The following is a 22,172-nucleotide window of genomic DNA, read 5'->3' as shown; positions in this document are numbered from 1 at the left end:
ATCGCTGGAATCGTTCACGCGCTGGAGGGATGGAGTGAGCACGAATGCGGAGACATGGTGCTCGACATGCAGAAAGTGTGGTCGGCTGCAATTCGTCATTGGTTCTGCCCTGTTGCTCGTGTTTGATGCTCTGGTTGCCTGTCAATGCAGAATAAGTTATACAGGGATGTGCCATATGTTCCATGGAACCATGTAATGGTACAAGAAACAGATGTTCAATCTCCAAGAACAGATGTAGCATCAGAGTAGTTTGATCTGCTATGGTTCAGCTTAGCTATTTACTGTCCTTAATGAGATCCCTAAGGGTATTCTCAAAAAGCTAGACTATTATAGATCTAGATTTTTCTGGCAATGTGATGAACATAAGAAGTATAGGTTAGTAAGATGGAGTGTATTGTGCAAACCAAAGGAATGTGGTGGCTTGGGTATACAGAACTTAGAGATATAAAACAAATGCTTGCTTAGCAAATGGTTGTACAAACTCATCAATGAAGAAGGGGTTTGGCAGGACATTCTTAGGAATAAATACTTGACAAAAAAAAACCATCACACAAGTCGAGAAACGCCCTGGAGATTCACATTTCTGGGCTGGGCTAATGGTGGTGAGGGATGTCTATTTTAAAGGCGGTGCCTTTAAGGTGGGGGATGGTTCTCAGATAAGATTTTGGGAGGATTGCTGGATTGGTGATTTTTCTTTCGAAAAGTTGTACCCTAATTTATACAATCTTGTAAGGAATAAGAATGCTATTGTTGCGGATGTTATAGATAAAGTGCCGTTAAATGTTGAGTTGCTTTGGTGGGGGAGAATTTGGTTGCATGGTTTAACCTAGTGGCTAAAGTGGTTCTTGTTAGGCTCTCAAACCATAGAGACAAGCTTATTTGGAAAGTTAACAAAACCGGAATATTTTCGGTTAGTTCCATGTATAAAATGATTATGTATGAGAATGTAGTACCAATGAAGGATTTAATTTGGAAGCTTAGAATTCCTTTGAAAAACAAAATCTTCCTCTGGTATTTAAAGAAGGGAGTGATTCTCACGAAGGACAATCTAGCAAAAAGAAATTGGAAGGGCAGCACTAAGTGTTATTTTTGTAACCACAATGAAACGATACAACATATCTTCTTTGATTGTCATGTGGCTAGATTTGTTTGGAGTACCCTTTTTATAACATTTGGGATAAATCCGCCTAACAATGTTGCTAATATGTTTGGGATTTGGCTAAAGGGTTTACAGTCTAGGCTAAAGTACCAAATCTTTACAGGGATTGCGACGTTGTTGTGGGCAATGTGGATTTCTAGAAATGATGTGGTCTTCAATGGCTCCAATTTTAACTCTTACTTGTAGGTTATTTTCAGGGGGACGTATTGGGCTCGACAATGGTCCTTGCTGCTTAAAGAAGATGAGCGCGATGTGATGAAGGAAGGATGCAAACTGTTAGAGACATCTGTCATGCACTTCTTTGGTAAAGATGGATGGAACATGAGAAAGCGGTTAAAGGAGGAATGTGGTTTTTAGTTTGTTTGGAAGGTTTTTTCACTTTGAAAGGCGTAGGGAGTCTTTGTGCTCTTTTAGTTTTATGTAAGGTGCTTGAGCCTTTGTGCTTCTTTTGTTTGTGAACTTGTGTGTATGAACTAAGCTTGTTTGCTTGGATATTCTGTGGCTGTATACACCCCCGTTGGTGTAGAAGCCAGGTTTTATAAATTCCCATTATCTAAAAAAATTTACTGAACTATCTCATCTCATCTCCTATTATCAAAACACTGGTAATGAATGGCAGCATTCTGTGCCAACAAAGAAACCCACCAGTAATTGTTATGCAGTCTCATATACGTGACATATCCATAATTCCATAAAGAAGATAGCATGCAATAAAATACCAAAATGCAGAGTTTTTTTCAGTAGCAGTAATCCTGTAGCTGCCTTGACGAATGCAGAATTTGCAAACACATCTATACCTAAATTTATCGGCATTGTTTACACTCTAGTACGGAATTGTTTCAGTAGTGAAGAAACTCACGGTGGACGGCGGCGGCGCCGGTAGGAACCCGTGGCCGCGCTCGCCGGCTCGCCGTGCCGGCGCGGCGACGACCTCAGGAGGAGGGAATTCTAGGGCCGGCGGAGCATGCAGTCCGTCTCGAGCGGCACGACGACGAGACCAGGGGCGGCGGGCCGAGAAGCCGATCGAAGCATCCGGAGGCAGAGGCTTCATCATCACGGGCTAAGAACTCTGGGCCATGAGCGTCCCAAAAGATCTCGTCTTATGATAACGGAGAAAGTACACCGGAGATCTCTCTATCGCATCTTTTAACACCGAATTACAAAATCGTCATTTAACTGTAAAACCGGATACAATACATCCCAAACTTATAAAACCAGTACAAACGAGATCCTTTCGTGGTATTATCACCAATTTTGGCTAATGTGACGCATACGTGGCTCCTTTGATTAGGTTTTTGTCCTATGCGGCATTGACGTGGCGCTAACGTGCCAATTCAATAAAAAACATGAGGGCCCACGTGCCAGTTACAGTTTTTGGCTGATGTGGCATCTACGTGGCTCCTTTGAATAGTTATTCATCCCATGAGACATTGACTTGGCAATTTGATAAAAAACATGAGGCGCACATTTCAGTTACGCTAGAAAATAATTAAAAAAATTTCTCCTCACTATACGATGCCGGGCGGGGCGGGGCGGAGCGGGCGAGCCTGCCTCCTCCCTCTCCATGCGCGCTCGCCGCCGACCTCCATGTCCCCCCTCAAAGGCCTCCTCGCCTCCGGACGGCCATCGACAACCTTACGAGAGATGGTGGTGAGGAGGCGGCGGACGTGGCGAGGGCCAAAGGGCTGGCGCGGGATCGCGACGTGGAAGAACCAGGACGCATTGGAGATGGAGCAGAGGTAGCGGACGGCGGCCGCGGTAGGCGAAGGTGGTGGCGCGTGGAGCAAAGACGGCGTCGAGGGCGGATACAGCGGAGAGCATAGCGAGGTGGAGTGGGAGGGTGGGGACTGTGGATGGGGAGCGAGCGGGCGTTGTAGGAAATTACTCCCTCCGTTTCTAAATATTTGACATCGTTGACTTTTTAAGCACATGTTTGACCGTTCGCCTTATTCAAAAACTTATGTGAAATATGTAAAACTATATGTATACATATAAGTATATTTAACAATGAATCAAATTATAGGAAAAAAATTATTAATTACTTAAATTTTTTAAATAAAATGAACGGTTAAACATATTTAAAAAAGTCAATAACGTCAAATATTTAAAAACGGAGGGAGTACTGAACAAAATTATCGTAAGCTTTTTCGCTAGAAAACTTTCGAATGTAACTACATAGGAATGACACCAATATTGAAACTTTCAGATCCGTGCCAGAAAATTTTACATATTCGTATTTGTGTTGGGTTTACAGTTCGTTCGAGAGATTATGAGGTTTAATTCCGACTGCAAAGATCGCAAAAATCTAGAGCTGTATGGCGTGTAGCTACCGTCTTCTTCAACTCCGATGGATACACTGCGCGGCTGCGCCATTGCTGAGCTTGGAGACGGGACGACGCGAAGCTTTTTTGCATGATCATCGTCGCTTGGCGAGCTGGAACGTGCGCTTCAGAAACTGGCTGGCGGCCTCGTCGTCGCGGTGGCAGAGCACGCGGAGGATCGTGTTCGCGTCGGCGGCGTCCCACCGCCTCGACGTCGGCGGCACCGGCGTCACGCCGCCGTAGCCGCCGTCGCCGTCGTCGCCGCCGCGCCCCACGGCGGCGACGATGGACTCGGACGTGGCGACGCCGAACGCGTCGATGAGGGCGTCCGTCGGCCGCGCCATGAGCTCCACGACGCGCTCCGCCGCCTCGGCCTCGCGCGCCACCACCTCCTCCGGCACGAGCCCCTCGCCGCACGTGCAGAACGCGCGCCTCAGGCTCCGGAAGTCCTCCTCCACCATGGCGTGGTCCCCCCTCGCGAAGCTCCGATCGCCGCCGCCGGCGAGGAGCACCATGAGGAACGCCTCGAACGACGCCCTCATCACCTCCCGCACCGCCACCGGCTGCGCCCTGTCGGCGAGCACCGACACCAGGAACGTCAGGTTCTGCTTCAGCGCGCGCAGCGCCAGCCTGATCCGCGTGTCGGCGACGCCGCGGACGTAGAGGCCGTGGTAGAAGGAGTGGCGCGAGTCGAGGAACACGAGGCGGAACGCCGCCACCTCGGCGACGCGGGCGATCGCCGACTTCGCCGCGGCGCGCGCGCCGTCGAAGCGTGGCGCCGGCGCGGCGACGAGCGACTTGTCGATGGCGTGGAGGTGCGTGAGGACGTACTCGAGCGTGTTGAGGCGGACGTAGAGGCGCTGCGTGCCGCGGCTGATCGACGGCCGCGGGACGTGGTGCGAGCCGCCGACGCCGACGCCGCGTGGGCCGCCCTCCGGCGCCTGGCACGACGGCAGCACCGCCTTCCTCCACAGCTTGAAGAAGCCCGAGTCCTGGTTGCACCTCGTCAATGGCGGCAACGGTGGGAGGTAATTCTGCTTGGCCCCTATGATTCAAAGACGAAGACATGTAAGCTTGATCTGAACACTACAAATAGTCAAATCGTTGACTTCTTGTCACTGGAGTGGATGTGTCTCACCGCACGAGGCGACGAAGGAGATGTACTCTTGGAAGATCGCCTCGAGGCCGTCGACGAGGTCTTGCACCACCTCATCTTTCGCGCTTGCCGGGATCTCGGAGAACTCATCGACGGTATACTTAGCCAGCTTCATCATCTCCATCGCCGACCCGGCGAAAGGTTCATCTTTGGATTTTGGTATCCAGCTCTAACACATTTTGTTACAAATCAATGGTAAGTATGAAAAATGATTTTTCAAGTTTGGCGTCAACAAGGTGTTCGACGAAATTACCTCGGTTTCTTTGGCCCTGGCGAGGCAGTCCATGGTGATCTTGAACCTGTCGTCCATCCACACCTTGAGCAAGCCCATCACGACGGAATCCACCTCGTAGGGCTCCATGTCGCCGACGATGGCCTTGGCCCGGTCGTCGCGGCAGTCGGCGGCGTCCTCCGCCGTCATCTGCGCCATGGCCTTCTCCATCCTGCTCGCCGACTGGAGCACGCGGACGAGCTCCTCCGTGAGGATGGTCACCTTGCCGAGGTACTGCCTCAGCACGACGCCGTAGCAGCCGTGCAGGGTGACCGCCGCGACGGCCACCGGCGCCGGGTGCCACCGCCTCAGCACCGGGCTGAAGCTCCGCCGCTCCACGACGGCGAGCTCCTCCGTGTCCCTCGCCAGCTGCGTCAGCACCACCCCCGGCTCGCCGTCGCCGTCGCCCATTCCGCTCTCGAGAATCTGGAATCAAAACGAACATGAATTGATGCAACACAAATTGTGATTCTGAACCCAAGAACTTCACCTTGGTGAAGGCGTTCTTCATCGAACACCTGATGTAGTAGTCGACGCGGTCACCGGCGAAGTTGTCTGCGGCGTCGGCGTCGGCGGCGGCATCACGGTCGGCGATGATCTTGCCTGCGGCGAGCGAGATGGAGAGGAGGATCTCCATGCCCTCGGTGGGGGCGCCGCCGATGCCCTTCTCGTAGCTGTCATGGTAGTCCAGCAGCCGCTTCTCGGACCACTCCTGCATGGCGCCGAGCGCGCCGAGCAGCGCCTTGCCGTACACCGCGTCGCGGGTCCCCCTGGCGTCGGCGGCGACGTCGGCGAGCACGGCGAGCGCCGCGGCGGCGAGCTCCGGCTCGACCTGGCCGGTGACGACGTACTGCTGGAAGAACGCCCAGGCGAGGCACACGTTGTGCACGGGCCTGGTGACGCCCAGCGTCGGCCACGTCTTCCTGATGAGGTCGAGGAGCTCGTCGACCTCGTCGAGCACGACGGTGCAGTCGCGGTGGTCGAAGATGGCGGCGAGGAGGGAGGCGTAAAGGAGGACGTTGAGCGGGTAGCCGTCGGCCCAGTGGCAGGCGTCGCCGCCGCCGCTGCCGACGCCGGAGCGCCAGGCGAGGGCGTGGACGGCGCTGGTGAGGGTGCGCATGGCGTCGGAGCTCTTGGCGGTGTCGATGGCGCGGATCTCGGTGGCGCGCATCACCTCGCGGAAGCGGAGCACGGCGGAGTTGAGGCGGTCGAGGGGGAGGGAAGGGTGGAGGATGAGGCCGGCCTCGAGGAGCTTCACCTGCCGGAACTGCCACTGGTGGTACTCCTCGCCGTCGGCGAACTCCGCCGGCTTCAGCTGCCGGAGGAGCTCGAGGGGGAGGACGATGGTGTCGGGCCTCCTGCCGACCTGCCCGACCACGGCGCGCATCAGCGTCCGCCGCAGCCGCGCGTCGCTCTGCTCGGTCACGCGCATCTGCTGCCGCATGATCTCCGCCGACGTCATCGGCCGCCGCCCACGCCCCGGGGACGCCGGCCCCGACGTCTGGCTCAGCGTGCGCACCATCATCGGCTGCGCCACCATCGCCGCCGATGCCGCCAACGACGACGACGACGACGACAACCGCCTCGCCTTGAGCCCGAGCGCCTTCTTGACGCGGCTGGCGCCGAAGCCGCCGCCGCCCCTCGGGCCGGCCACCGGCGACGACACCTCCGCTGCGCCGGCGGTGTTCCCGCCGGAGGAGGAGCGGCAGGACATGAAGAAGATCTCGTAGGCGGTCTCGCGGAGCTCGACGGGGCCGAGCGCGTCGACGCGGCCGAACGGGCAGCCGACGTCGGCGGCGGCGGCGAAGTCGAGCTCGGTGGCGTCGGAGGAGGGCGTCGCGGAGGAGGTCACCGAGAGGGAGCCCGAACGCTGGTGGCGCCCCATCTCGCCGCCGTTCCGGGCGGCCGTGGCGACGACGGAGCGAGCGCGCGCGCACGCAGCGGGCGACGTCGAGGAGGCGGGAGACGCGCGGCGACCACGACAGATGCGGCCCAAAAAGGGGAGCCCAAATGGAGCTCAACTATTTCGGTGCCGGGCTTGCAGCTCAACCATTGAATTCTTCCGGCACGTGTTTTATCAGGCTAGCTTATACTCCCTCAGTTGTTTTATCTTTGATCAAAGTAAAACTGATCCAAGTTTGATCAAATTTGTAAAAAAAATTAGTAAAATTTTCAACCTAAAACAAATATACTATGAAAATATAAATAATTTAATGAGTACTATATTTGTTTACAAACTTAGCTAAACTTAAAATAGTTTAACTTTGACCAAAGTCAAAACGACTTACAACCTGAAACAACTGAAACAACTGAAACAAATGAAGTACTAGTACTAACTAACCGATTAATTTGTAATTTATCTATGAGTTAACGATGGCTTGATCCTCATATGTAATCAAAACATGGTTAATAACCAGAGAAAAAGATGAAGTAGATGAAGGGCAAATGTGGATACATTCACAGATGGGCAGACCTTATAGCTTATTGTCAATGCCATCAGTCAATATTGCACTAAACTGGGTTAGTTTATAAAGTTTCAACATTGCCAGCGTATGTATGAAGACATATGTATTACTAAGCATAGATGTAATTGCAGAGATTACATGATTTAACATGATAACTGGAGATACTGGATTGTTCAATTAACACAACGGTGAGCTTCCTATTCAATCGCTGTACATGAACAATGGTAACCTAGGCAAATTTGTCCATTACGGTTCTGTAAAAACAGAAAATGCTATGTAAAAGGCTCACAGGAAACGTCACCTCTGGAACAAAGTCTTGCAAACCTTTCATCCATGACAACAAAACAAGTAAACTAGAGAGTTCGGCGATTTGCACTATTGTCTGGAAGAATGAGTTAAAATGTTACTAAAATTTGTCAAGAAATCATATCGTGCAAATATTGGCCACATCAATAGAATATATTGACTTGTCATGCAACAAACTCGACAAGCATCTCCAGATTGGTAAAGTACGCTCAACCCTTCCATCTGACAATTGGTAAAGTAGGGCACCAATTGGTAGCCAACTTCAAACAACTTTGTCCTTCGATATAAGGTGACAACGCTATTGTGAGGGTTTCCATTAAGATATGAGAAACGAAGAATATTGGATGAGCACGAGTCACTGTGGTCATAATACATGGCGGCCAGAATCATCTCTTGATTTTTGATGTACTTGCAGGTGATCTTTCAGCAGAGTCCTCGAAGGCATATTCCATTGCATTGATACCATGCAAACAAGGTATTCAAAGAGGTCAATAGAATGATGATAACATATCTCCAAAATGTTTGGTTATTTCAGATACTCGAGTAAAAAACATATCAAAGATGTTTCGCTGACTATGACTTGGTTTGCTTGACATCAGTGTGGTAATAAAGCTATCTACTATATATGGTATCTGCAGTCAAATTTCTAATTTTATATCTTTATCAGGTTTACTAAGAGATTTAACAGCAACAAAGCAAAAAATATATTGAAAAATAAGTGGCACAAATTTATTTCTCATAGCTATTAATTAAATGGTTGTTTTAAAGCAACACCAAGAAATAGCATAAATAGACCATGTGAATTGAATCGCACTTGGTCATTTCCAAACATCCATGTCATAATACAGTAGAAGACTTAGTGATTGAGCTCCGAGGTTAATATATAAGCCAATCTGGTTATATTATGTTATTATATCACATGAAGTGCCGAACAGGCATTGAGCAACTAAATCATCTAATGGTTAGTACAAATGAAGTTGCAGTATTTCAGATCTTAATCAAGTTAACCGTGTGAGATACACTAATCAAAATTGTATTTTTCTGTCAAAAATAGTATTGCTTTCACATTTACAGATGGTTAAATGCAAACACAAAGCTTAGCCGTTAAATCTAACACTAATGTTTTCTCTCTCCACCCAGTAAATATCTTGACTCTCGAGTCTCCTAAATCAGTGTGGTTATAGTCATTTCTAAAGTCAGATACTGGTCCATCAGATTAATCCAGTGTACAGGTGCATCATTGCAAGTCCTGGAGAACCTTTTTTACTTATATGTTTTACCTTAACACCTATTAACTCCAACAGGCATAAGCCATGCAACTATTTGTGTTCTGCAATAAAATAAACTAAGGATGTGGATTCATAATACTAATCCAACTGGTTCAAACAAAACGCCAAAACAGAACTACATAACCTCAAATCTACCCTATAGTATACCTTTAGTTTAACAGAAGTGCTGTAATGAAACTGATTTGCAAAAGAAGGTAGAAAATATTGGTCATTTTAATCTAAATAGTTTAATAGTCAAGAAACAGTAAGTGGTAAGCAATTGTGATTATGTACTATACGATGTAGTGGACAATAAAATTGTGGTACATATATGTTAAGCTATGAAGCGAGCCTTATTCAATATGAAGAAATATATAATACTATTGAGTATTGACTACAAGCCTTGGCTAGTAATGCACTATATGCACAGTTAAATTTGCAATGAAGTACATAAGTGTAGGAACCTTAAGTCAAAGCCTTGGATTTTAATCTACATTGAAACCATACAAGTATATAATCATAGACTGATTCCCCCCCCCCCCCCCCCCCCGGATTAGGGTTTCCAGTACTTCCAAAAACTTGTAAAACATCATGCCAGTGTGTAAGACTGTAAGTACAACTTAAATCATGCTCATCAATTTAGTAAGGGGAAAAAGTTAAGGAATACTCATCCAAACTGTTTGTTTAAGCCAAATTCTGTTTGCAAAACTTGTGCACTAATCCATGACACAACTTTCATCACTAGTTTTATTAGTGAATAAATTTGTTAAGCCAGTAAAACAGATTTTCAAAAAATGCATCACCTCTAGGTATACAAGTGTTGTTCTTTTCCTAGATCTCCATGACACAACTTTCATCACTAGTTTTACTAGCAAATATGCGTATCTAAAAAGGTAAAAACATACATTAGATCGTGGAATTATTCTTTTGAAAAATCTACCAATTTATTATTATTTACTAAACTGATAGTAATTCACCATTGTCGATCTACATTGGGGATGGAACCCTGGCCAAAATTGACAAGATTTTGACTGAAAACAAAATACTTCCTATGGTAGCTGGTAATGCTTTCTTTCAACTATAATATATCATTTACTAAATTGAACGGAAAATGAGGACAGATAGCATCTTTAACAACTTTCCTGGTACAATTACCATGGTGAAAATGTTTTTCTTTTCCAAATAAAACTGAAAGTGAAACATGATTCCACATACCACCATCTTGTTGCACAGCACAAAATCCTTCAGAAAATGAAGCGCTTAAAAACAAGATGCTTGCTTTCTGTGTCAAATGCTTCAAGATTGGAAATCGTCAGCCCATCAAGCAAAATCAGTCGATGTCTCTGCCATTTCTCAGGCAGCCAGGCAGTTGATTCAAAAGGCCCCACTTGGACATGCTCTAAAAGGAAATGGCATCGCATCCAACCTGTACAGAAAGGAAATGTACGAGGAAGGATGATTATTTTGCTTGCCAAATGCCTGGAGTATTCTACTCTATGGTTTCTACCTGTACTTCATTCATCAAGTAGCATCAGAGACTTCTCTGTATCTATACTACCTTAGAAATTGGCGCTACCAACTTGCTGCTAATATGCTCTTATTGCTTCAGGTAGGGGCTAATTGTTTGCCTCTACTATGCTTGTTTATCCATCTACATACCAAATATCAGAAACATACTCATAGCTCGACCACATGCTTTAATGATATATCATTCCAATGACATGAAAAGCACTTGCACTACACCTGAACTTACTGCTAGAAGCAGCTACAGTATAAAACACCTCTATCACTGCATAGAAGTTTGAGGATTGTCATCTGTTACAATCAATATTAATGGAATAATACGCAACAGCACCTTAACTGCAAGGTGAGCTAGAGCACACCACAGAGAAACAACCAAAGATAGAACATTTCAGATTCAGGTAAAGCACAATCCAGCATAAATACTACTGTCAACCACAAACATATGATTCTGTAGAATAAAGGTACAACTAGATAGTTTGTTGTCCATAAGTAGTGAAGCTACTCTAGCTTTAAACTAGAGACGAAGCAACTGAAATTCCACTCATGACAAAGCACACCGACAGATAAGGCTAAACTTAAATAAAGCATTACGCAAGATACAGCTACTCCATAGTATAGCTAGAAGCTAGTTATTGACTACATTCTAGTAGTAAGCCGCAAAAGGTTCAAGCATTCCAACCCGGAGAAATACTGATTTAACCAGCAAATGGGAGATCTTCAAGAGGCCAAAAGCAACCAGAGGGGCCAGGGTAACACAACATACATAGACTGCCCAATTTTGCTGGTTCATTTCATAGATGCTCTAATGGCCTCATTTACTGAGCAACCCTAGGTTGCACACCACCATAACCACTGCCATAATTTGATTGGCCTTCAGACGCTCCATTGACTGAAGCCCCAAACCCTCCACCTTGTGAAGGATCAGCCCAAGCATTTGGATAACCAGAACCGCCATTCCCGCTTCCATAGCCAGCACCATACCCAGATCCACCGCCAGCAGCTGGATTGCCAGCACCATCCCCCCTTCCTCCATAACCCCCATATGCTCCATGATTACCATACGATGCATCTCCTCCATATCCACCATATCCATAGCCCTGGTTCCCGTAGCCTGTGCCTGCACCAGCGGCCTGACTAGTGGGTGCATTACCTCCAGCAGAAGAGTTGTTCCAAGCAGCATAGCCTGCATTGCCACCATAACTCCCAGTGCCATAACCAGACGGAGCTTGACCACCCCATGGTCCTCTGTTTGCTCCTGGAGGACCACCCTGGTAACCTGAACCAGGCGCATTTGGATTGCCATAATGACCACCATACCCAGCAGGAACACCTCCAAATCCTCCAGCCCCATAATTCCCATACGCGGTTCCAGGGTTAGCATGCCCATATCCATAACCAACCGTACCAGCACCATATCCTCCGGCACCATAACCGGGATAACCACCACTACCCTGCTGCGCCTGACCATACCTGCTAGCGTCACCTCTGCTATCATAGCCCCCAGCATTGGAGTTCGGCCCATTGTTACTCTGGTAACCCCCGCCGCCACCTCCCATGGAACGGCCGCCGCCGCCGGAGCCAGGGTTGGCCTCCCTGGGCAGGGCGCGCTTCACCTCCACCATCTTCCCGCTCAGGTCATGGAAGGTCTTGTGCAGCACGCGGTCGACGGCGTCCTCCGCGTCGAAGGTGATGAACCCGAACCCCCTCGGCCGCTGCGTGTTCTGGTCGTACATGACGACGACGTCGGTGACGACCCCGTAGGTCTGGAAGTACTGCCGGAACTCGTCCTCCGTCAGGTTGGAGGGCAGCCCGCCGACGAAGATCTTCTTCGTCCGCGCACCGCCGGCGTCACCGCCACCGCCACCACCACCACCGGCGCCTCCTCCACCACCGCCCCCACCGGAAGCGTGCCTCCCACCCGCGCTAGGGTTCGCCGCCTTCGCGGCCTGCTGCTCCTCCCGCGAGAGCGCCCGCTTCACATCAACCTACGAAACCGAGCCGAGCCGAACCTTGAGAGGAGGGAATCCAACGCGAATATTCGCTAGGGTTTGAGAGGGGATACCGTGCGGCCGTCGAGGGTGTGGGGGTCGACGAGGGCGGCGTCGACGGAGGAAGGGTCGGAGAAGACGACGAAGCCGAAGCCGCGGGGGCGGCCGGTGAGCTTGTCGCGCATGACGGCGGCCTGGGAGACGTCGCCGTAGGCGGCGAAGTGGTCGCGGAGCTTCTCCTCGGTGGTCTCCCACGAGATGCCGCCGATGAACAGCTTCCCCTGATCCGACTCCATCTCCTCCCTCCGCCGCTGCTCTCACCTTCTCCCCTTCCTCTCGCTCGCGCGCCTCGGATTCTCTCGCGACGCGAGGGTGGGAGAAGGGAGAGGAGGAGGAGGCGGGGATGGAATTTGGGGGATTTCGGCGTCGGGTCGGGTCGGGTCGGGGAGGGGAGGGGGGGGGGGGGCGGAGATTTGGAGGGTTTGGGGATATTTTAGGGCGCGTTGTGTGGGGGGTGGGGACGTGGGGGAGACGGGTTTCTTTCTGTTCTTCTCTGTGGGCTTCTTTTTTGGTTTTTTTTTTCTTTCTATGGGCCGAAATTGGTGTGAACTTGTAGTAAGGGTGTGCTCGTTTCAGCTTATAGGGTTAGATTCTCCTCGTTTTCCGTTAGCACGCTTTTCAAACTGCTAAACGCTGTGTTTCTTTCGAAAACTTTATATAAAGAAGTTCTTTAAAAAAATCTAACAAATTTATTCATTGAAAATTTATATATTAATACTTAATTAATCATATGCTAATCATATTTCTCGTTTTACGTGCGGCTAATCAGCCCATCCTATCTACTGAATCGAGCGCACCCTAACTCTCTTATAATCCTCTGTCTAAACCAAATCCTGGGGGGTTCTTTTCAAATCAAATTCCACATCAATCTGTGTATTATTATGTTCTAAATGATTGATACTGGCATTGTTAGGTTATATTAGGACTCCAGAGAAAATGTACAGATCAATTTGGTGTAGATCTCTCAAAATCCTCTGTCTAAACCAAATCCTGGGGTTCTTTTCAAATCAAACTACGCATCAATCTGTGTATTATTATTATGTTCTAAATAATTGATAGTTTGATACTGACATTGTTAGGTTATAATTGAGACTCCAGAGAACATGTATAGATCAATATTTTTTATGTGTTATATTTTAATTTTTGGATTTAATAAATCAAGAAAATACGATTGTTGAGACTGAAATGAGGACAACAGGGCGTTTAGTAATTCTGAATCTGTTAACAAATCCATGTATCTATATCTATATCTATATCTTCTATACAATTGATCCCCACTTAGTGTAGTTAATAGTATTTTTCAGCCTTCTCCTGCTTCCACGTCACCCTATTTGTTTTGGAACGTCCGATCGAAATCTAGAGGCAGGCAAGCATCCAGCTAACACCTGAAAGCCTGATGTCTTTGTCTAATGGGCCAAGCCAAAGTGAGCCCAAGTCAGCCGAGCCCAACTTCCGAACGATACAGATCGCTTCCTGTTCCCTTGGCCGTTTCCACGTTCGACGTGCAAAGCGGGGCAGAGGCCAAGCGCCGCCATCGCCGCTCACCTCACTCCCACCTCTTCTCGTCGATTCTCCTCACTCTGCATCCGTTTCTCTAGCAAGTGGCCATAAAAGCCATCAACATTAGCGATCGATTTTTCAGGTGGAATGTGAACAATAAGAAGATGAGAGGTCGTGGTTAGTAATCCTAATCTTTATAACCTTTCTAAAATTCTTCCATTAACCAGATTTCTCCTTGCAGACCATCCTTCATCCCGGTAGCACGGTACTTCTTCGTTGCGATGGCCATAGTTCACTCCAAGAATTCCAGGTCAGGTGAGTACGCTTCCTCCAGTTCGCTGTTCCGACTACTATAATTTTCCAGTGAATTGGTCGAATACTTTGTTTTCATCCATTATTCATAGCAGTATAGCATCACGTGCCTGTTTATTTTTCATCGTACTGTTTGTTCAATCAACTTACTTTTCTTTTACAACATTACATTTTCTTCCCAGTTTATTGCAAGCTGTATGGGCTAAAAAAAATCGATCAATCTGGCCAGCAAGGTGAAAAGCTACTGAATGTGTGCTCAGTCTTATCCTAGGAATGACCAGCACTTACTATTAATTGTTACCTTTTTTCTTATTTGCACGGCTTGCGATGTAGACTAATTTTTCGCTACTGCAGTATCGTGTTGGGAGGAACGGATTTCTCATATAGCAATAGCAGATAGAATATAGCTTCCATCTTCTGTGCTCAATTTTTCAATACCCTCAACCACCACATGGATACAAAAGACAACAGACAGGTTTTTATCTTCGTAGCTCCCTTGCTAATGCTGTACATTTCCTACTACTTTTTTCACAATATACCACATCATTGTATCTTCTGTACTTAACAATATGTCAATATATATCCACAACTATTTCCTTCAGGATTCCAGGCAAGACACAAGATGATGTTAATTACTTTGTTAGTTCCATGAGAAGATCCAAAGAAGATACATGGATGCAATTAAAGAACCGAAAATCCAATCTGTGTTGTATAACTACGAACATATTTTTTTTATTTTATAAAAACGATAGGAATCCCACCTACATTTCAACTACTGTCTTATACTTCTTATACTTCACAATGTTATACCTACTAATAGTACATGCTATAATTTCCCGCACTAGAATCAACATTGCTTATCTTCCAACTACTACATTTTGTTCAATATTTTCATTGCACTTACTAATATATCCTAAAAAGTCATATACAGATTATATACGCAAATTCCAGCAGCAACGCACAGGGTATCATCTAATATACCTATACAAATCATTCCCACCACTAGAATTCTCTGTGCTTGCAGGTGCTTCCAAGCAGCCGAGCGACGGTCCTCCTCCCCCCGGGCCGCAGGTGGGCCTTCACGGCCGCATCACTTCCCCACTCCAGCGCTGCAGCCAGGTCCACGCCACCCGTCCCTCTCTCGCGCGCGATCTGCGAAGCCACGGTGCGGCGGCACCAAGCGACGGATCCCCTTCCTCATCCGTCTCTCCGTCTTCTTACGCGAGCACCGATCCCCTTCTCACCTTCTGTAAGAGTGCCGCTTATTACTACCTCCTCTTCACCTATTCGGCTTCAAGTCCGGATCTCTAATGATTGAATTAATGTTGCCGTTTTATTTAGGACTTCACCAGGGTCTCTTCAATTCCTATGGGTTTTTCATGCATCGTTTATATGTTCACAGTTTACAGTAAGCATGGGATACCAATTAAGCAGTAGCCAGAGGAGGCCACGGCCCAGGAGCATTGGAATCTGCTAATTCAATTCATCGGTTGCAGTTCTTGATATTTGGATTTTGTGCTTTCTTTTGATTGATTTCTGCACCACCACACTGCAATTAACTTTGCTGCTTTGATATTCTGTTGTTCATACAGTAAGTCCTCCAGGTTATATAGGATTCACTTGACCATATCTCAATTTATTTGTTTTGTGACTTTTTTCAAGAGTGCAAATACTTTCACTGAGCATCACTTTATTCGTTAGTTGTTCTATTGCATTGTGTGCGTGCTCTAATATATACTCTAATATCTTTTTGTTTTCCAGCAAAAATATTATCGGAATCTATTGTCTTCATGAGTTCTTCTATGATGATGCCCGGCGTAATCTGGTCAGTACTACATGCCTAACAGCTGCTTGAGATAATGCCTGAAAGAAAATCTCTGTTTGTTTGGCCGATTTTTTTTCTCAGATGTCTCTCCAACATCTAGCTTTCCTTTGTAATGCCAAGCATCTATTTCCTCACTAATACCCATTGCAAGAACAAGTTTTGATTTTCCAGCAAGTAAATGTCTTTGTTGGCGTTCTCTGTAACTTATCTATATTGTTTTTATACATTTCTAACTACAATGATGTGTTTTTTCTATGTGCGCAGGTAGTCATATGTAATCACTCCTTTCCAATGGACTACGTAGTGTTGTGCTCATTCTGAGATCTAATAGGCAAAGCTCAATAAATTCGTGTGATGTAGGATGCTGCTATCAAACTGTTTAATATTCTCATTGCTATTATTTTGGGGTAAGCATCTAACATCTCCCCATTGTCCATTCATAGATCTATAATAGTGATATGCATACAAGATTGCTTCAAGAGTGTTGCTTAAGTTTAAATTAACCACATTGCAGCTCTATTATTTTGCTTTTCCTCTTCAGTTTTGCATGTGGAATTGTTGTGATGGACAGTGGTCGGAGCTTATGTTCAGGAGCTATATGGAGATAATTACTCCATGTCGAATTGACAGCTGGTTTGTTTAAAGATATAGATAATATGTTTACATATTTGAATTGCTCTTTAAATATTCGAATATGCCCATTTTTTTTCCTGATCCTGCAACTTAACCAATAAATTACTGCTGTATTTTTTATTTAAAATGTAAGCTATGTTGGCATATTTTAAAGTAATGTACAATCCTTATATTGCTTTATCAGAGCCATTGATAAAAGTTTGCTTAAGTATCCACGGCAACGCGCGGGGAATCATCTAGTTATGTGGTATAGGAGATCTAGTCATGTTTTTATAATAGACTAGCAAAAATGCCCGTGCGTTGCAACGGGTGAAAAAATTCTAATGATAATATACGTTTTTCATGAATAATCATGTCAATGACAATGTTTGTATTTTATTGAGCGGCTTGCTTTTTTATAAATGGTGTCTTTTTCTTGCGCAATTTTCTCAAACCATTCAGAAATGGCACATTTCTTTCTAAAAGTTTTTTTAGCATTTTTTTTGCTTTTTTACTTACAACAAAAACCATATTTTTCTCTCTTTTTTGCTTTTCTTTTCTCGTGTGTTTTTTTTGCCTTTTTTTACAATTATTTTCTCACGCGTTTTTTCTTGTTTTTTCTTCAAATGTTCTTTTTCTGCTTTTTTCCAATACACGACTTAGGGGAAGCAGAACTTTTGTTGTTGTTGTTGTTATTGTTTTTCTTTTTATGCACCTTTCTGCTTTTGTTCTCTCTCTATTATTATTATTTTAATAAAAAACGACCTCAAGTACCTTATTGTAAGATTATAGGGACTCAAATATAAATATAAAAATTACAGGGACTCAAATGTAAAAGTCCAAACCTAAAAATTAAAATAATATAAAAATGGAATGCTCTCGACCTATAGGTTCCGTTTTTGCAAACAGATCTTCAATCCGGCACATTATTTTGTTTCACCAAGATTTGAGAGATATCACGGTATAGATTGAAACCGAGAGGAGTGGCAACGGGTATCTCGGACTCAAAAGAGTGTCGCCTTTTATTTTTCGGGGGAATCGGATTTATAGTCAGATTTTTTTTTCTTTTAGGGAATCGGATAGGAGTCGGACTTTTTTTTTAGCTATTTTTTTCACGGAGCCTTTTTTTTTGGCACGTACGGAATCGGATTAATTTTTTCGCTTTTTTTTTATCGGACGGTTACATTTTTTTTTCTAGCTCGTCTGGTTTTTTTGCCGGTTTTTTTGTCGCCCTTCTTTTTCAAGAAATCGGATTTTTTTTCGCCTTTTTTATCAGACAATTACTGCTTTTGTTCTCTCTATTATTATTATTTTTATCAAAAACGACCTCAAGTACCTTATTGTAATATTATAGGGACTCAAATGTAAATATAAAAATTACAGGGACTTAAATGCAAAAGTACAAACCCAAAAATTAAAATAATATAAAAATGGAATGCTCTCGACCTGTAGGTTCCGTTTTTGTAAACAGATCTTCAATCCGGCACATCATTTTGTTTCACCAAGATTAGAGATATCACGGTTAGGGATGGCAATTGTACTCGTTTGCCCGTTTATCCGTGGGTAAAAACTCTATTAGAATTGGGTTTGTTCTCCATTTTATACCCATGGGTTTTTTATTGGGTTAAAAGCTATGCCCGATGGGTAAATGGGCATGGGTATGGGTAATCATTACCCATGCCCGCTTTGTCCATTTACCCGCGAAATCTAGCTTACATATAGGCTAGGAGCAAAATCCACTAGAATACATAACCACGTTCTTTGTTTTATACGGTTTCCTTTTTATTTCCCTTATTATTTTTCTCCCCCTTTCTCTATCGCCGCTAGAGGAGAGACACCACATTGAGGCGGAGAATATTTGATGTTTCGAACTTAAAAGCTTATAGACTTTTTGTTCCACTGCTTTTGTTGTGGCGGGTAAACGGGCACGCCCGCGGGCACAAGGCGCCCGCGGGCCCATGGGCATGGGCAATAATCCTTGTCCGTCATGTAGTAACGGGCATACCCACGGACATAGATAATCTCACGGACACAGGTATAGGTAGGTACTATCCGTGCCCGTCGCGCCCGATTGCCATCCCTAATCACGGTATAAATTTGAAACCAAGAGGAGTGGCAGTGGGTATCTCGGACTCAAAAGAGTGGCGCCTTTTATTTTTCGGGGGAATCGGATCTATAGTCAGATTTTTTTTTGTTTCTGAGAGGGGATCGGATAGGAGTCGGACTTTTTTTTATTTTTTCGCTATTTTTTTTCACGGAGCCTTTTTTTTTTGGCACGTACGGAATCGGGTTGTTTTTTCTCGCTTTTTTTTTTATCGGACGGTTACTGTTTTTTTCGCTCGTCTGGTTTTTTTTGCCGGTTTTTTTTGTCGCCCTTATTTTTTAGGGGATCGGAATTTTTTCGCCTTTTTCTTATCGGACAATTACGGTTTTTACGTCCGGTTTTTTCTCGCTCGCCCGGTTTTTTGACCGGTTTTTTTGACGGACGATGGAAGCATCTCTTATTTTTTAAGTAGTAGAGATAGAGATATAGTTGTGTATGATTTGTCTTAGCACTATTCATCATCCCCTGAAATAAAAATAGCGGATTTGTACAGATCAAGAGTTTGCATGAATCTTTACCTACTTTGAACCTTCCCTTGTCTAGAATCGGTCGAATCCGCCATGCCCGATCTGCCGAGCAGCCGCCGGAGAGAGGAGCACTAGCCGAGTCCCGGAGCAACGACCGACGTCGATGAGAGGGACGCCAAGCTCGGCCACCGGGGAGAGCTCCTGTTCGCCGAGGGTGAGAGAGAGCTGCTCCTGCAGTCCTACTGTTCTACTAAGCAAGAGAAGAAGGTTGAAGATAAGCAAGAGAAGAAGGTTGAAGATGAGGATATTTTCGTCAAATGCATGTATAATATGTATATCAATGGCACTATTACAATTACAAATGAAGTGCAGTGGCATCGTTTCAATTAACCAAATTATAATGGCAGCCAAATTTATAATGGTGTAACCCTTTTTTTTTTTCAGGTTTTGGTGATCTAGACCAAAATATGCCGAAAGGTGGGCTGGATCTGTTTTCATTTTGTGAGCCCAAGCTTCTCTGGGAGGATTTGTGCGTTAGGAGGCTGTGGCCTATGGGTATATGTAACCTGTGATGTATGTGAAGCTATTTGTTGTATGCATATTTTCAAGTACTTGGGTTAAATGAGATATTATTATGTGTATGAATGATTTTGTGATGGATGTTCTTATAACCCGCTTGTTGTGCCCATGAATATAGGGGAGATTATGCCAATTTTTTTTATTAAACTTCGGACTTCTATTATTATTATATACTAAAAGTCCATTAAACTTCCTACAATCACTCCTAAGCCGCCACATGGCATCTCTACAAACACTCCTAGACTGTCAAGTGGCGTTTAAAACATCTAGCCATTGATTTTCATTAATCTGGTGGACCCATAAATTTAACCATTAGATCTATAAAAATCAAATATATTTAATTCATCTTTAGAATTCAGAAAGCCACATGCACGTCCACGTCAATCGATCGCTCGCGTACGTGTACGTTCATGTATGTACATACTTCATTAGTGTACGTCCTCCCCCTTCCTTTCTTTTATTTTTCCTTTTTCTTTTTCACTCTCATGAGATAAAAACCAAATAAATAATTTCAGCCAAATAAATAGGGAGTAGCTAATCCTATAAGCACTTTAAAACATTGTCTTAAATCTATTACTTAGGTATTAAAAACTTAATATGTAGTATGCAATATACTTGGTCAATCCTAGCCTAAAATATCAATCATATATCCTCACTGATCCCCATATATGTAAGTCACTATTTACTAATCACCAAGTCATATTACTTAGGAGGTATTCGTGCACAATGCACCTAACGGCCGGTTAGCTAATATCTAATGAGCATGTATGTCATCAAACACCGAAGATAAAGAGTAATTCTAAGTGTGTAACGATCAACAAATTATAGGTAAGTAGAGGATGCAACCAATCCACCGCAAACAATAGTTGACTACAGGTAGATTGTGACTATGAGTAATAGCATTTCTATACTCTTACAAACGCTTCTAAGATGTCATATGATGCTCTAATTAGAAATAATCTAAGAAAAACTGTAAAATAAAATAAAAATAACTATTCATTGATTTACACTCAAAATCGGTGATCCATTATTTTTCAACCATTAAATTAGATCTATGATAATAATCCCTTTGTCTAAAAACCATCTAATCCCTCCTTACGTACTTACACAACTCCTATGTACATACCTACGCAAGATATATAAAAAGAAAAAAAAAGAAGAATGTGTATATGATTCGTTCCATATGGTTGTTTTCTCTTTCTTTCCAGATTTAAGGTGTTTTTCTAAATTGAGCATATACGTACTGATCACTCCTTGCCACGGTGCCGTCTCATGCCACCCTCTTCCTGTCAAATTTTTAAAAATACTTTTTTACTAACAATTTAAAAGGCAATCGCAGGTGCTCATATAAATGTGTGCAGACGCACATTATGAATACAAATACGCAAACCCTATTCCTATGATAGACAAATATTTGTCCGAAAAGAAAAAAAAGAAAAAAACAAACTTCCATACGAGAGACTACTATTTGCTAGAAAAAAACATACGTGTAACTACTACTATTTGCTAGAAAAAAACATACGTGTAACTACATTGTATCTCTTTTTTAGGTTGTCCCCATCAAAATAGTGTTAACATTTAGCACAAATAATTTTAATAAATTTCATCGAATATTAATCCCCACGAATATGAATTAGTGAATTAGATGTATAATACAAGAAAAAAAATGAAAACCTATATTAACTTGTACGTTAGCAAAGGATCACAGTTTGAGAAAAAAATTTTACGTGGTCCTCACCACCGAAGCTATTAGATTTTTCGAAGTAGAGTCCAATGATCAACCCTGCTAATTTTTAAAAGAGAAAATTATATATATACCACTAAAATTTAGTAGTATCGATTAACACTATAAACAAACTATGTATACTCTATATAATAAATCAACTCAAGACATAAAAAAACTATTTTCATCACCTCCATTTTCTCTCACTCATACCCTGAAGGGTGCCAAGCATGGATCTCAACTGGCTACATTGTAGTTACTATGGCAGGAGTACGCATTACTGAGCTGAAGTCGTCTTACCCAAACTGATCTACCTTATTTTAAACTGTTAGATCTATATATTAAAAAAAAACTACCGATCGATCATGCCGTCAGAGTGCGTATGTACAACACATATATCGAGTTCCCTCCTCATGGACGAAACGAACCCACTGGATCTCGCCTCTTTGTTTTCCTTACAACAATTAAGTTAACCACTGAATAAAAGAAGATCCTAAAAATTACCCGAAAAAAATATCCACCTTAATTTTTT

The 22,172-nt window shown here is 44.4% G+C and overlaps 2 protein-coding genes and 1 long non-coding RNA gene across 9 annotated transcripts; 1 reads left to right on the top strand and 2 right to left on the bottom strand.

The window, feature by feature from the left end:
• Nucleotides 1–3,260: 3,260 nt before the first annotated feature.
• Nucleotides 3,261–6,916, bottom strand: LOC127786092 (protein unc-13 homolog). Its single transcript, XM_052313415.1, has 4 exons — nucleotides 5,398–6,916; nucleotides 4,890–5,333; nucleotides 4,619–4,805; nucleotides 3,261–4,525 (listed from the first exon to the last, which is right to left on the bottom strand). Exons 1-4 carry the CDS (start codon nucleotides 6,790–6,792, stop codon nucleotides 3,576–3,578), a joined length of 2,976 nt encoding a protein of 991 aa, XP_052169375.1. The 5' UTR covers nucleotides 6,793–6,916; the 3' UTR covers nucleotides 3,261–3,575.
• A 494-nt stretch (nucleotides 6,917–7,410) lies between these two features.
• Nucleotides 7,411–12,913, bottom strand: LOC127786093 (heterogeneous nuclear ribonucleoprotein 1). Of its 2 annotated transcripts, XR_008019905.1 has the most exons (3): nucleotides 12,533–12,913; nucleotides 11,150–12,455; nucleotides 7,411–10,372 (listed from the first exon to the last, which is right to left on the bottom strand). XR_008019905.1 is itself a non-coding variant. In XM_052313416.1 (2 exons), the coding sequence occupies exons 1-2, from the start codon at nucleotides 12,752–12,754 to the stop codon at nucleotides 11,286–11,288; spliced, it is 1,392 nt and encodes a 463-aa protein (XP_052169376.1). In that variant the 5' UTR covers nucleotides 12,755–12,913; the 3' UTR covers nucleotides 10,891–11,285. The 2 variants fall into 2 exon arrangements, 1 of the variants encoding a protein (XP_052169376.1); XM_052313416.1 differs by lacking the exon at nucleotides 7,411–10,372 and having other exon boundaries at nucleotides 10,891–12,455.
• Nucleotides 12,914–15,399: 2,486 nt separating this feature from the next.
• On the top strand, nucleotides 15,400–20,041 carry LOC127786132 (uncharacterized). Of its 6 annotated transcripts, none has more exons than XR_008019923.1 (7): nucleotides 15,400–15,579; nucleotides 15,733–15,921; nucleotides 16,092–16,155; nucleotides 16,420–16,562; nucleotides 16,697–16,788; nucleotides 19,415–19,661; nucleotides 19,783–20,041. It is a non-coding gene; the product is annotated as an uncharacterized LOC127786132 (long non-coding RNA). The 6 variants fall into 6 exon arrangements; XR_008019919.1 differs by having other exon boundaries at nucleotides 15,401–15,579; nucleotides 15,672–15,921; XR_008019922.1 differs by having other exon boundaries at nucleotides 15,401–15,921; nucleotides 19,415–19,670.
• Nucleotides 20,042–22,172: the final 2,131 nt, after the last annotated feature.

Source organism: Oryza glaberrima, chromosome 10, assembly GCF_000147395.1.
Source record: "Oryza glaberrima chromosome 10, OglaRS2, whole genome shotgun sequence".
In the NCBI taxonomy this organism is placed as follows: Eukaryota; Viridiplantae; Streptophyta; class Magnoliopsida; order Poales; family Poaceae; genus Oryza; species Oryza glaberrima.
Note: the sequence above shows the minus strand (reverse complement) of the source record. Positions and strands in the feature narration are given on the sequence as shown.